Consider the following 16,195-nt stretch of genomic DNA (forward strand, 5'->3'; position numbering starts at 1 on the left):
AATAGACGCAGAGAAAGCATTCGACAAAGTACAGCATCGCTCTATGTTCAAAACATTAGAAAAACTAGGGATAACAGGAACTTACCTTGACATTGTAAAAGCTATCTATGCTAAGCTTCAGGCTAGCATCATTATGAATGGACAAAAGTTAAAGGCATTCCCTCTAAAATCTGGAACAAGACAGGGATGCCCTCTATCACCACTTCTATTCAATAGAGTTCTCGAAACACTGGCCAGAGCAATTAGACAGACGAAAGAAATTAAAGGCATAAAAATAGGAAAAGAAGAACTTAAATTATCACTATTTGCAGATGACAGGATTCTATACCTAGAAGACCTAAAAGGGTCTACAAAGAAACTACTAGAACTAATAAATGAGTTCAGCAAAGTGGCAGGATATAAAATCAACACGCATAAATCAAAGGCATTTCTGTATATCAGCGACAAAACTTCTGAAATGGAAATGAGGAAAAACACTCCATTCACAATATCCTCAAAAAAAATAAAATACTTGGGAATCAACCTAACAAAAGAGGTGAAAGATTTATACAATGAAAACTACAGAACCCTAAAGAGAGAAGTAGAAGAAGATCTTAGAAGATGGAAAAATATACCCTGTTCATGGATAGGCAGAACTAACATTATCAAAATGGCGATATTACCAAAAGTTCTCTATAGGTTTAATGCAATGCCAATCAAAATCCCAATGGCATTTCTTGTAGAAATAGATAAAGCAATCATGAAATTCATATGGAAAAATAAAAGACCCAGAATAGCAAAAGCAATTCTAAGCAGGAAGTGTGAATCAGGCGGTATAGCGATACCAGATTTCAAACTATATTACAGAGCAACATGACAAAAACAGCATGGTACTGGTACCAAAACAGGTGGGTGGACCAATGGTATAGAATAGAGGACACAGAGACTAATCCACAAAGTTACAACTATCTTATATTTGATAAAGGGGCTAAAAGCATGCAATGGAGGAAGGATAGCATCTTCAACAATGGTGTTGGGAAAACTGGAAATCCATATGCAACAAAATGAAACTGAATCCCTTTCTCTTGCCATGCACAAAAGTTAACTCAAAATGGATCAAGGAGCTTGATATCAAATCAGAGACTCTGCATCTGATAGAAGAAAAAGTTGGCTCTGATCTACATATTGTGGGGTCGGGCTCCAAATTCCTTAATAGGACACCCATAGCACAAGAGTTAATAACAAGAATCAACAAATGGGACTTAATTAAACTTAAAAGTTTTTTCTCAGCAAGAGAAACAATAAGAGAGGTAAATAGGGAGCCTACATCCTGGGAACATATTTTTACTCCTCACACTTCAGATAGAGCCCTAATATCCAGAGTATACAAAGAACTCAAAAAATTAGATAATAAGATAACAAATAACCCAATCAACAAATGGGCCAAGGACCTGAACAGACACTTCTCAGAGGAGGATATACAATCAATCAACAAGTACATGAAAAAATGCTCACCATCTCTAGCAGTCAGAGAAATGCAAATCAAAACCACCCTAAGATACCATCTCACTCCAGTAAGATTGGCAGCCACTATGAAGTCAAACAACAACAAATGCTGGCGAGGATGTGGGGAAAAGGGTACACTTGTACATTGCTGGTGGGACTGCAAATTGGTGCGGCCAATTTGTTTTTTTTTTCAATTGGTTGTTCAAAACATTACATAGTTCTTGATATATCATATTTCACACTTTGATTCAAGTGGGTTAAGAACTCCCATTTTTACCCCGTATACAGATTGCAGAGTCTCTCAGTTACACTTCCACTGATTTACATATTGACATACTCATGTCTGTTTTATTCTGCTGCCTTTCCTATCCTCTACTATCCCCCCTCCCCTCACCTCACCTCCCCTCTTCTCTCTCTACCCCCTCTACTGTAATTCATTTCTCCCCCTTGTATTATTTTTCCCTTTCCCCTCACTTCCTCTTGTATGTAATTTTGTATAACCCTAAGGGTCTCCTTCCATTTCCAAGCAATTTCCCTTCTCTCTCCCTGTCCCTCCCACCTCTCATCCCTGTTTAATGTTAGTCATCTTCTCATGCTCTTCTACCCTACTCTGTTCTTAGTTACTCTCCTTATATCAAAGAAGACATTTGGCATTTGTTTTTTAGGGATTGGCTAGCTTCACTAAGCATCACCTGCTCTAATGCCATCCATTTCCCTCCAAATTCTATAATTTTGTCATTTTTTAATGCAGAGTAATACTCCATTGTGTATAAATGCCACATTTTTTATCCATTCGTCTATTGAAGGGCATCTAGGTTGCTGCCACAGTCTTGCTACTGTGAATTGTACTGCTATGAACATCGATGTAGCAGTGTCCCTGTAGTATGCTGTTTTTAGGTCTTTAGGGAATAGACCCAGAAGGGGAATAGCTGGATCAAATGGTGGTTCCATTCCCAGCTTTCCAAGAAATCTCCATACTGCTTTCCAAATTGGTTGCACCAATTTGCAGTCCCACCAACAATGTACAAGTGTACTCTTTTCCCCACATCCTCGCCAGCACTTGTTGTTGTTTGACTTCATAATGGCTGCCAATCTTACTGGAATGAGATGATATCTTAGGGTGTGGCCAATTTGGAAAGCAGTATGGAGATTCCTGGGAAAGCTGGGAATGGAACCACCATTTGACCCTGCTATTGCCCTTCTCTGACTATTCCCTGAAGACCTTAAAAGAGCATGCTACAGGGATACTGCCACATCGATGTTCATAGCAGCACAATTCACAATAGCTAGACTGTGGAACCAACCCAGATGCCCTTCAATAGATGAATGGATAAAAAAAAAATGTGGCATCTATACACAATGGAGTACTATGCAGCAATAAAAAATGACAAAATCATAGAATTTGCAGGGAAATGGATGGCATTAGAGCAGATTATGCTTAGTGAAGCTAGCCAATCCCTAAAAAACAAATACCAAATGTCTTCTTTGATATAATGAGAGCAACTATGAACAGAGCAGGGAGGAAGAGCAGGAAGAAAAGATTAACATTAAACAGAGACATGAGATGGGAGGGAAAGGGAGAGAAAAGGGAAATTGCATGGAAATGAAGGGAGACCCTCATTGCTATACAAAATTACATATAAGAGGTTGTGAGGGGAATGGGAAAATAAACAAGGAGAGAAATGAATTACAATAGATGGGGTAGAGAGAGAAGATGGGAGGGGAAGGGAGGGGGGATAGTAGGGGATAGGAAAGGTAGCAGAATACAACAATTACTAATAGGGCATTATGTAAAATTGTGGATGTGTAACCAACGTGATTATGCAATCTGCATTTGGGGTAAAATTGGGAGTTCATAACCCACTTCAATCTAATATATGAAATATGATATGTCAAGAGCTTTGTAATGTTGTGAACAACCAATAAAAAAAATAAAATTAAAACAAAAAAAAGAATGCAAATCAGTATCATGGCAAATAGCAAGAGCAGCAGCATTTTCAGAAACTTGTTATTTGCAAACTATGCTAATAATTTATTTCTTCTCATTCTTGCATTCCTTGTTATATATGCTTACATATATATTTAATGTTCTGCTTTGATCATACTTTAAAATTAGAGTGAAATGTATTTGGTTGTCTGTATAGTATCTTTCTCTCTTAGTAAGTTGAAAGCTCCCATAATTGTCTGTATTTCTTCTCATTTTATCCTCAATGCATAGATAAGGATAATGGTATAGACAACCCTGAAGTAGAATTCTGGGATGACCAATTCCAGTTTTAATTTTTAAACATATTTATCAAATAAACTTTTTAAGAGGAAGGCATTATTATCTATTGCTGATTGCTGTGTAAACCTATTTCTAGTATAATAGTTTTCAGATAAATAAAATAACTCCCCTAACATCTAAAAACCAAGTTTTATCTCACCTTTGCCATGTCCCAGCTGTGAATTTAATTAACCTCCTCGTTGCTTATTTTCACACATATAAAATAGAAAAAGTAATACACAGTGAAACATTTAAAGTGCATATTCAGGTCCTTGGTCCAACAAATGAAGAATACTGAATAAATGGCAACTGAGAAAATAGCAAGGAAGAAATTTTAGGGGCTGAGATTTCCTGGTGCAGTCTCCAAATCATCTTCCTACTTTCAGTTCTCCCATCAAAGGCTCTCTTCTGTGGAATCAGTTTTTTATCTACTATTCATGAGACCATTGAAGTATGAGTTCATCATAACTTATACACTCATGCCAAGCAAAAGCTTAGATGTACTTCTAAGCCACTTCTATGCATCCCAGGAAGGACCCACAGTGTAAATCTTCAGAATAAGCCCTGCACAGTGGTATTTCAGGCACACATGCCTCTAAGCTCATAAATGAGCTAGATCTGTGCATATTGGGACCCACAAGGCAAAGGTGTAGAGTTAGGTTAGGACACTGGGGTTCCAGGTAACAATGAATATGGAGTATGAGTATAAAGATAGAAGTGAGATGCATGAAAAAAATCTGTAAAATCACAGAAAGCCTACTCACATGAAATTTTTACACTTCTGATGATTTATGATTCGAATGATATGCATGAGGATGTCCACGATGAAAGAGCTGAAGTACCTCCTTACCTCCTCAGGGTAGATGTGATGGATCTGGGGAGAGAATTAGCCCTAATTCCTGCCTCATCAGCTTCCTGTTCTCAGTACTATAAAGTCCTCTTAAGAGTCCCCTGGGTCTGATAAGCTCAGGGATTTAAAGAGATAGCTGGAGCTATAGGGAGAATGAAAAATGTTGAGGTAATGACTTCTCTGTGTCCTGTCATTTCTCCCCATTAGAAGTTTCAAATAAATTAAGAGTCAAACTTAGTTAGTGTTCAACTCCTTTTTTTCTAGAGCTGAGGCCCAGAAAGAATTTATTTAGTAAATCAACAAGAGGACTAGTTTGACTTTGTTACCCATGGCTTATCACTGATTCCTACATTAGGGCTCTTTCCATTCACCATGCCACAACTCAAGTAGATTTTGAGAAATAAAATCACATAACCACACAGAAATTTACTGTTTAGGGTCAGCATATGGGGTAGCCATGTTGCTTTGCTTAGAATATACTGGTTTCAGTACTGATCATCTTGCACCAGGAGAAAATCATCAGACTATACACACTACAACAATTTGTCACCATATGGTCAAACCCAGATCCAAAACTAGATCCTTTGCTAAGTGAGCGCCATTAAGAAAATTGTAGATGAATTCTAGATAGGGAAGAGGGAAGGGAGGCAAAAGTAGAAGGCAGGGGATTAGCAAGGATGGTGAAATATGATGGACATCATTATCCAAAGCACATGTATGATGACACAAATTGGGTGTCAACCTACTTTATATATAAACAGAGATATGAAAATTGTGGTATATATGTATAATAAGAATTGTAATGCAAAAAAAGTACATGTATAAAGACATGAATTGGCTTGAACATACTTTATATACAAAGAATGAAAAACTGCTGTATATGTGTAATAAGAATTGTAATGCATTCAACTGTCATGAATTTAAAAAATAAAATAAATTTTAAAAAAGCAAATTGTTTGATATGTTTAGATATCTAATTCCTCGTTTTTTAAGTCATATGGTTCCTCTCTAGATCATCACATCGACATTTCAATTTTGGGATATGAAAACACCATCTTGACTCATTTCTCCACTTGACTTAGCCCTCTTATCCACTTTCCACAGCTTACATACATATTAAATCAAATTTAGTTACACTTTTTCCATTTCCAGAATGATAATGTCCAAAATCTGATGTCACCTGTAGGATGCTGTGACATGACCCCTGCCTTCTTTCCAAATTCTTGTTCAATCCTTTCTCTCTTATCTGTTTCAACCATAATGACCGTCTTCAGGTCATTGAACATGCAAGGTCCAGTGCCACCCGGAAGTCCTCACAAATGCTGTTTCCAGCACCTTAGAAGCCTTTCTCCATGCTCTCTCTCTTTCTTCTGTCATTTCAACTGATTAGGTATTAGCCTCATGGTACCATCTTGCAAAATGATCCACACTTGAACCTTACTTGATTTTTTGCTTCAGTGAAACTAGTTACCAGTCCAAGGTCTTTTTAAATGTCTAGTATAAAATATCTTAGTTAACCCAATCCCATTGCACTAGCAAGATACTCTGGCCCTATTGTCTATGTTAGATATGCATTTTCTCAGATATTACAAAGAGTAAACATGGTGTCTTATCTTTCTAAATTGTAACTATTGTTCCCCAATACTAATATCCATGAATTCTTTCTTTTTCTACATTTGTATCGGTGATTCCTAGTTGTACATATTGATAGGATTTGTTGTTATGTATTCATAGTATAAAAAATATAACAATATAATTTGGCTATATCACTCCCCAATGTTTCCCCCTCTCTCCTTAGCCCCCACTCCTTGGTCCCTTTTACCTACTGATCTCCCTTTGATTTTTAGGTGATCCACCCCAACCTTTGTTTTCCTTTTTCCGCTCAAGCTTCCACATATGAGAGAAAATACAGGACCCTTAACTTTTTGAGTTTGACTTATTTCACTTAACATGATGGTTTCTAATTCCATCTATTTTCCTGAAAATGCCATAATTTTATTTTCCTTTATGGCTGAGTAAAATTCCATTGTATATGTGTGTGTGTGTGTGTGTGTGTGTGTGTATATATATATATATATATATATATATATATATATATATATATACACCACATTTTCTTTATCCATTCATCCAATGATGGACACCTATGCTGGCTCCATAGTTGGCTATTGTGAATTGTGTTGTCCTAAATGTGGGTTATAGCATCCATGCATTTTTAAAAAATTATATCTTGTATTTATTTTTAAAAATCTTATTTAAAATATTAAATAACACAATGTCAGATATGAAAAATTACTGCAATAAAGCAGTTCAGGTGTATTTCCATTGTGCTTCCCTTTCTCACTGGGGCAATGAAGAGGAAGGATGAATGGTGCTGCTTCTTCCATCTCTACACAAAGCACATGACTGTGGCTCTCCTGGGCTTTGATTAACACACAGTAGAGGTGATGCTTTCTGATAAGTTGTAGTTACACTAGTAAGTCAAACATGGTTCAAATCACTTATTTACATACTGATCAATTGTTTGTCATAGACTCAAAGTAAATAAAGTAAATAATTTACAGTTGTTATTTAAAAAAAACAAGAAAATACAACCATTCCAGGAGAGGAAAAGGTCATTATACACATATATCTTTTATGTATACAATTTCACTCAGGTATAATTTTAATTTGAAAGAATGAGATAGTCTTATTTAAGTGATAATGGGCACTAAAATTTACTCAACCTTACTATACAATAAGAACCAAAATGAACAAGTCATATAATTTTAAACACTGCCCACTGCTTGAAACTTTTGAGGAATCTGTGGTACAATCAACTGCTAATTACAAGTAATTCTTCATCTGTTTAACATTTTATCAGTTTCTATCTATAATTTAATTCAGTAATTAAAACCAAAAAATGACATCTATATAACATTTTATCTATTTTCACCAAAATTTTAGTCTCTTCTGCCAGAACTTCTAGACACATTTAATATGTTATCTAAAACTGTAGTGGGATTGAACAGTCTCATTACCTTAAACTGTATTTTAATTACCTAAAATACACAAAGCAGTTTTCTGTAGAGGAAAAAAAGCATGTTACTTGAATGCAAAATATTATGACATATACCCTTGCACATTTTGTTTTGGGACCACAAAATAATATGTGTTTAAAAAATAGTATCTGGGTGGCAGAGAATTAATCTAAGACAATAGTACTATGTTAGAATTTAGTTATAAGTCTGGGATATTTTAAAAGTAGCATTACTTCCAGAACAAGTACAATGAATGGAATATAAGAAAAACTACCAGTGTAAATGCAAGGTAATGCTTAACTCACATTTCAGACACCTTATTGGATTCAGCTCTAAAAATGTAGATTTTAAAATTATATACTCCCTGTTTGTGACATTCAATTTCCAAAGCACCAAGGCAAAAGTGTCCGCCTCTCATTTAAGTACCAACTGCCTGTGGCAAACATCTGCACAATATCATATAAAAATTCAAGCAAATAAAATTATATAATGAACAAACTCAAATCACAGTGCTTTAAAATATAATCATTGGTAATCTTTAGAGAAGGGTGGCCTCATTAACGTTCTGGTCTACATGATGATATTCCACCCTTTTGGAACAAAGGCCATCACGCCATTTCCCACTTTGAAGTAGGAGGAAAATCTTCCTTTTGTTGTGGTATGTAACATAAAGAATAGCAATACAGAAAACAAAAATAGTAAGATGAAAAAAGAAATAGCTGTCTTCCTCTTCTACATTTAAGGATGGGGCCTTAGAAGATTTCACTGACTGTTCAATTTCCATGTAACCCGTTTGCTTCTAAAGTCTCATAGGACTCATCACTCATCACTCATCATCCTGTTCAGCAGGACACCAGTGTTCAAAGCCAACTATGAGGCTGAGCTCCTTAGAGTTCCCAAACCACTCTCAGTTGACTGTTTCTCAGTGTCTCTCCCTCCCTCCCACCCACCCATCTCTCTCTATCTCCCCTCCCTCCCTCTGTCCCTGTCTCATATTACTTCAAACAAAATGTGAATGTATTATACAAAAGTAGAAAATAGAGTAAAGTAGAAAATACATCTTCTAAAATCTCACTAACTGCTAAACTGACATATATTATGTTTATACTATAGTTTATTGTATAGTATAAACTACAGAAAGTGCTAAAAATATTCTGTTCATCCTTCCAATTTTTCATACAAAAATGTACAAATATTTACCAATAACATGTTAGTTATTTTTACCCCCCAAAAGTCAGCGGCTATAATACTATTTGATAACTGCCATAGAGGTGATGTAGAGGTAAGACAGAATGTATCAAAGACAATGTAGAATGGCTAGGAATTAGGGTTCAATTACAGCTATAGCAATAGGTAAAATCACTCATTTCTCTCACAAGTTCTATGACTTTGATCAAAGATACCTTCAAAATGGTAAATAAGATAGTTTAAGAAATGGAAAAATTATTTTTATCTTATTTTAGCTAGAAAGTAGGTGATCTAGCAAATAAAGAAAATAAATAAATCTTTATTTATTTATTTATTTCAGGGGGTTGCTGGGGATTGAACTCAGGGGCACTCAACCACTGAACCACATCTCCATCCCTATTTTATATTTTATTTAGAGACAGGGTCTCACTGAATTCCTTTGCACTTCACTTTTGCTGAGGCTGGCTTTGAACTCACGATTCTCCTGCCTCAGCTTCCTGATCCACTGGGATTACAGGTGTGTGCCACCACACACAGCCTAAATGGATTTATTTTTATGTAGGATGTATTTTTTTTCATTTCACCTTTATGAAATCCGCTATTAGTTACATTTTTCATTATTATCCTCATTAATATGATAAAACATATTGAGAGATTTCTATTATTTTAATTTTAAAATGTTTTATTCTTCTGTCTGTATTCTTTAATTATATTCACAATTATAGTGCATATACCTGCTTTCATTAATGTAGCTTACAGGACTTTTTTGCTGATATGATTTTACTCAGTATACTTCATCAGGATTATATTTGCCTTTTTGCAGAGTTTTCCAACAATTTTTCTCATTAAATATGTGTGTGTGTGTGAGTGTGTGTAATGTATATGTGTGTATAATATAAGAGGAATAAACTCTTAAAATGTGGTGGTTAAAGAAAGGGAAAGATCTTGTACTGTAATGTTTTAGATGTGATTGGAAGTATAATTACTCTATAGTTATTTATGTCTTCCTTAATTATCACTTAATTGTTCATATATTTATATTTATTATTTCCCTCAATATATCAAGTTAACCAAGATTTAAATTCATTAATAAGTTATTCCACTATGATTTCGAAAATATCTCTAACCTGCTAATATATATGATGTCTGCTCATTTTGTTCTTTTGATTCCATCTTCCAGAAGTACATCTGTTTTGAAGACTGTTTAAGGATCACTTTCTAATAGTTTTCTCTCCTTTTGATTCACACCAATTTACTTCTTCCAGGTATTTTCAAACACGTCACAAAGTATTTTATACTTTTTAATGTCTTAAATACTTAATTTCTTAATTTTCTCTCTTTTTAATTTTTTTTTCATTTTTGGCCTTAAATAGATACCCCCAAATCTTAACAGACCATAGAGACATATGTATAGAGAGAACACATCATTGTACCTATTTCATAAGTCTTGTTACATAGTCCTTCCACTTCATTATTTCTTTCATTGCTTGTTAACATAAACACATACATAATATACTTTAAATTATAATATAAACTTTTCAAATGTTAATATTATTTAAAAGTTAAATCATTGAATACAGTGTATGTAAAGTTAAAAGGCCAGGTGGATAGGGTGTGGTATATAAAATAAATATTACCATGTCTAGTTTTTGGGTGTGTGTCTTATTATCACTAATATTGATTGAATAAAATAATTGTGAGAAAAATCCCTTGCTCATCAAAACTATGTTTCCATTGGTAATAAATAATTTCCTATGTGATGTTTCACTTTAAACAAGATAACAAACATTATAAAAAATGAGAGACCAATTATGAGAATGTTCATTTATGCAATTAAAAAGAAATAAAAGAAGCCAAGTATGGTGGCGCACACCTATAATCCCAACAACTCAGAAGGCTAAGGCAGGAGGATCTCAAGAACAAGGACAGTCTGGAAAACTTAGTGAGCCCTAAGGAAGTACCAAGACAGTGTCTCAAAATTTAAAAGACAGCAGGGTTGGGATGTTACTTAGTGGTTAAGCACCCCTGGGTTCAATTCCCAGTGTACCAAAAAAAAAAAGGGGGATCAAGTATTTTTAATAAGTTCTAGCCCACTTTACCTTGCAAAACTTTTGGCTTGATTTGAACAGACTTGAAAGCAATTTTGTGAAATAATGGCAAACATACCCTTGAAATAGACTTTTCGAATATTTTCTGTTCAATACTTCCTTCTCAGAAGAATTTTGCAAAGCCTTCGCCGAATCTCTTTGGTTTTGATGGAATAGATGACAGGGTTGAGCATGGGAGGCACAAATAGATAAATAAGGGACATGAGTGTGTGTACATAGGGTGGGGCATGCCTCCCATAGCGAGCAGCCATGGACACGCCAACCATGGGCACATAGAAGATGAACACAGCACACATGTGTGACACACACGTGTTGAGTGTCTTCAGTCGTTCCTCCCTGGAGGCAATGGCAAGCACAGAACGCAGTATGAGCACATAAGAGAGGAGAATGAGTGCAGAATCCAGGCCAAAGGTAGAGATGACAATAAATAGACCAAAGATATTATTGATGGTGATGTCACCACAGGGCAGGTGGATCAGATCTGGATGCAGGCAGTAGGCATGGGAGAGCACAGTGGCCTTGCAGAAGGGCAGCCTCAATAGAAGCAAAGGCAGAGGTAAAACCATGCAGAAACTGCGGATAATAGCAGATATGCCCATCTGCACCACACGGGCATCAGTGAGCACTGTAGCATAGTGCAGGGGGTGACAGATGGCCACATAGCGGTCAAAGCTCATGACCAGCAGGATCCCAGACTCGATGAAAGAGAAAAAGTGAATAAAGAACATTTGAGCCATGCAGGAATTGAAACTGATTTCTCTTATGTGGAAGCAAAATGTGGCCAGTACTGTGGGCAGCGTGGAGAAAGACACACCCAGGTCATTAACCGAGAGCAGGGACAGGAAATAGTACATAGGCTGATGCAAGCTCTGCTCCTCCTTGATAATGAAAAGGATCAGGCTATTGCCCACAATTGAGACAGTGTAGAGGAGTCCAAGGAGCAAAATCATCCAGTGCTGGGAGGCCTCCAGCCCTGGGAGCCCTGTCAAGGTGAAAGGAGGCAACCCTGAGCTGTTGTGAGTGTCTCCTCCCATGCTGAACTCCTGCCTAGATGGTAGGGCCCCTGGCCTGCAAAGAAGACAAACACAGTGTTATGCATGGCCTCTGCCTAGTATTTCTAATCTCTCATACATGACCTAGTCCCTCACTTTAGAGCAATAATCACTATTGTTCACTATAACACTCATCCATGCCTCTCATTGTTACTAAGATTTCTGAAATCTGATTTTCCTCAATGTGCCCAGCTGGCAAGACAAGTAAAGTGACCCTCCTTTATACCTGTGTCTACCACTCTTTCTCAGACTAAAACTATAAACTCTATTTCTGTTCAATTCATGGATATCATTTTTTCAAGACAAGAAACAAACTCTCCTTGTCACTTCTTTCTCAACTCTTATGCCCATTCCAGAGCAAACCTCTTACTCATTAGACCACAACTTTTTCCTCTTCCCCATCTTTCATGCTCTCACACCTCCACTACCTCACTATGACTCCCAGATCCCTAACCACATACTTACTGGTTTCATCCAGATGGAAGACAAATGCACAGGAAGATGAATATCTATGGAGTCAAGCTTCCAAGTGTTCTTCAAGATGTGCTAGACTTCCATGTTTCCTCCCTTCGCTTTATTCTTCATCCTTTAGCTTATGGCATTGCTTTTCTCCCTGAAGAATTCAGTTCACTGAATGTCGTTTCTTTTTTATTGGTTCTGTATACTTAAACATAACATGAGGATTCATTTTTACATAATTATAGAAGCATAGAATACAATTTGTCCTAATTCAGTCCTTAGTACTTCCCCTTTCTGCCATTCCTTCCTCCTCCTGTTCCCTCCCCTGTACTGATATTTCTGCTATTTGAAAGTAGTTTCTTAAAGTTTATATCATAATCCAACAATATCTCATTCCTGAAAGCCATTAAATTCATTAAAATTTATGTATATCACAGAATCGGTTTTTCACCTGTTTTCTCTTTGTTGTTGTGCCCAATGTAGAGACTCAAATTTCCAATATCACTTTGCCTCCTCCTTTTCCTTTGCCAAGTACATTAAACAAGATAACAGTTTATGAAAGCACTGACCCCAAAGTGTCTCTGTTAGCACCTTTCTTCTTTTCTTTCCACACTTCAGACCCAAACTATCACATTATTATACCATAATAAAAGCCTCCTAATAAATTCCTAACCTCACTCTAATTCATCTCCAATTTCAACTACAAGCATTTATTTATTTAATATTTACACTGGAGATTCTACCCAGGATCACTTTACTACGGAACTCCCCAGTCCTTCTTATTTTTCATTTTGAGACAGTATTTCAATAACTTGCTTATGGTTTTGCTATGTTGCTGAGGTTGCCCTTGAACTCACAATCTTCCTGCACAAAATCAAAGTCACTAGGGTTACAGGCATGTGCCACCATACTTGGCTAGAATGAATATTTTGAAATGTTATTATGACAATGCACTTCTCTAATTAAATCTTTAAGTGGTCCATCATTAACAAATGGTCGCATTTGAATTCATTAGCCTAGAATTAAAGGTCCCTTTGGTCAGTATTAAATCAATATTTCTAGCCTCGGTTCTCAAAATTTGCTTCCTCATATATATAAATAGATACTCACATATGGCTTCTTGGTGTTATCCAAATCTTAATACACTGATGCAGTACTTATTAGTGTTTGTCTGATTTATGTACATATCTGTTCAAATCATCTTCCTCGTCTGAAGTCCACAGATGCCCTCTTTCATGAATATGTGGCTGATCTATACCAGTAGAGATAACTCTCCCTACTCCTCATAGACCTAGACATGCTTCTCCTATCATGTATACTTCTTTGCATGACTTGCATTATAACATTGTGAATCTTCTCTCCTCTGTCACCAGCTCTAAAATTCAACCCTGATCCTTACTCAGGGTTTCAGTCACTACCAATGCTATATTTAGTGCAAGGGACAGATGAAGAGAAATGCTCAGTGAGTCACTCAAGCTTCCGAGTTTTAAATCTTTTATGTCAAAGTGGAGATGCTAATGCTAATAAGTTTACCTAATGTGGTTGTGAAAATCCAAAGTGAAAATTCTCAGGGGCAAATAATTTGCAACTCTGGTTTTTAAAACCTGCTTATATCTCAACTCCAGACTTTCATCTGCCTTTGTTCCTGCATCTGCATTCAGGATTCCTCTGTCCTTTTATCTCAGGATACAATTTTGCCATAATTCCACATGTTAAGCCTACTTTGTTTTCCTTACCTGCAAGCTTTCCAGTAAGTTTTGGTTTGTCTCTCTGTGCAATAAGTAGACCTCCCCTTATTTTGGAATCATTTAGTATAAATAGGATCCTTCCACATGACTTCTAACACACCAGGGTTTTTTAATGCATCTTCTGTTACTAGATGCTTCTGAGATAAGTATGGGATGCTTGTTTACATAAAGACATCCACCTTCAAACTGCAGCCTGATGGGATATTCCTATGAGGAAGTAATGTGTGAATCAGAAACCCTGGTGGGATTTCAGAGATCAAGAGCAGTGGATAGAAAATATGAAAGCAGAAAGAAAATGATATAGGCATATAATAAATAATCAGAGTAGTAGACTTTTATTCTTCATATTGTTATATCTTAGCCCTTGGGTTTCTAAGTTAAGGGTAGGTGGCTTAAAATCTGAATTTGGGGTTTCTAGAACTTCAACTTACCTACTTGAAAGATCTCTTGCATTGAAAGGGAGAGCAATATGGGGGCCCTGCAAGCCCCGATCACTGGCCTGAGCAATATATGGCTGCTTCTAGGAAGTCCCTTAAGCTGTCATCAGCTCAAGTGTTCATGGACTTCTGGGAATACAGGACATCAGCCGTGTTCCACACCTACCTGGTGTTACTTCATGTCTTATATTAGTATGCTGGAGCAAGAGTGATCTTAACTAAAAGGAACTTGCAATAAAATTGCATGTGGACCCACATTTCAGCAGTTATTAGCATCTAATAAGTCAACTATTTCAATTATATTCAGTTTTTTAGTAGCAAAATAATAGTTAAATATCTCCTAATTCAGGGTTTGTCTTTCCTACTTTATACCTATGATCATATCCACTGAAGTCTGGATACAAAACACAACAACAGCAAAAAACAAACAAACAAAAAACCCCACTATACAGAGAGTTCATGCTCAATATAAATGAATTTCAGCATTTGCATTTACTACAATATGTGAAATTCTCACCTGGATCATCCATAAAATTGACCCTTAGCATGATGAAAACACAAGTGTGCCATGCCTGACCAACACAGAATGTGATTATTGATTAAATGTGTTCCTTTATTAATGAGGTTTTGAGAATTTAACACTGTGTTGGTTTCTTCACAAATGTTTATTAAATATCTAGTAGGGAGACAGCAAGTATGATATGGGGCTACTTAACAAAGTTCAGCAAGTGATGTGGAGTCAGGATTCGACCACTTGCCTTGAGAAAGTGAACCTTGATTTGAGTTCAGATTCCACCACTGGTCTTAACAAAGCCTCTAAACCACAGTTTCATTTTTCACCCATAGTTAATAATCTCATATCACAGAATGATTGGGATGATTAAGGGAGTGACTGTGTAGGAAGCAGGACGCCCACTGGCTGCCATACAGCATCAGTGGAGGTTGGTGATTATGTTTCAGTTCCAGAAATTAACTCCTGAGTAGAGCACCTGAAGATTGACACTGACCTCTGTGTTCAGAATAATAAGAATAAACACTTGGAGTAGCATGAACAACTGAATTCTAGGAAAACACCAACAGATACAGCTGGAAGAAAGACAGCAGTCTCACACTTGAAGCAAACCAGTAAGAAAGTTGCATTTTAGAAAGACCCTCTCACGTACCCAGCATTCCTCTGAGACTAATAAGAAGAAAATGCAGGCACTTTTCAAGAATACCTCCCAGAGATGAATCAGAATACAGGATTCAGCGACTCCTTAGTTAACTCTTAGATCTTCCCACACCAGTCTCATGCACCCAGATGAGGAACCCACCTGAAACCTACTCAGTACACAGGGATTGGCAGAGTTCAGAGTCCACTCTTCCTTGTCCAGTGTCTTTCACTTTAACTTTTTCCACATTAAAAGAAAAAAAAACTTCTTAACTGTGACAATGTCAAGTTCCTACCCTCAAGGTCTATGGAATAAAATGTACAAAACACAAATGAGAATAAATCTGGAAATGATATTAGTAATGAAAATGTGTATATGAATAAATATACCGATTTGTGGTCTGCCTGGGGAAACTTCTAAGGAAACATTAT

The 16,195-nt window shown here is 36.4% G+C and overlaps 1 protein-coding gene across 1 annotated transcript; it reads right to left on the minus strand.

Moving 5' to 3' along the window:
- Positions 1-11,006: 11,006 nt before the first annotated feature.
- LOC308641740 (olfactory receptor 51I2-like) lies at positions 11,007-11,951 on the minus strand (the record flags this gene model as incomplete). Its single annotated transcript, XM_081280351.1, has 1 exon — positions 11,007-11,951. The coding sequence occupies one exon, from the start codon at positions 11,949-11,951 to the stop codon at positions 11,007-11,009; it is 945 nt and encodes a 314-aa protein (XP_081136477.1).
- Positions 11,952-16,195: the final 4,244 nt, after the last annotated feature.

The sequence above is a fragment of the Spermophilus citellus genome, assembly GCF_964194105.1.
Source record: "Spermophilus citellus genome assembly, chromosome: 2".
Lineage (NCBI taxonomy): Eukaryota > Metazoa > Chordata > Mammalia > Rodentia > Sciuridae > Spermophilus > Spermophilus citellus.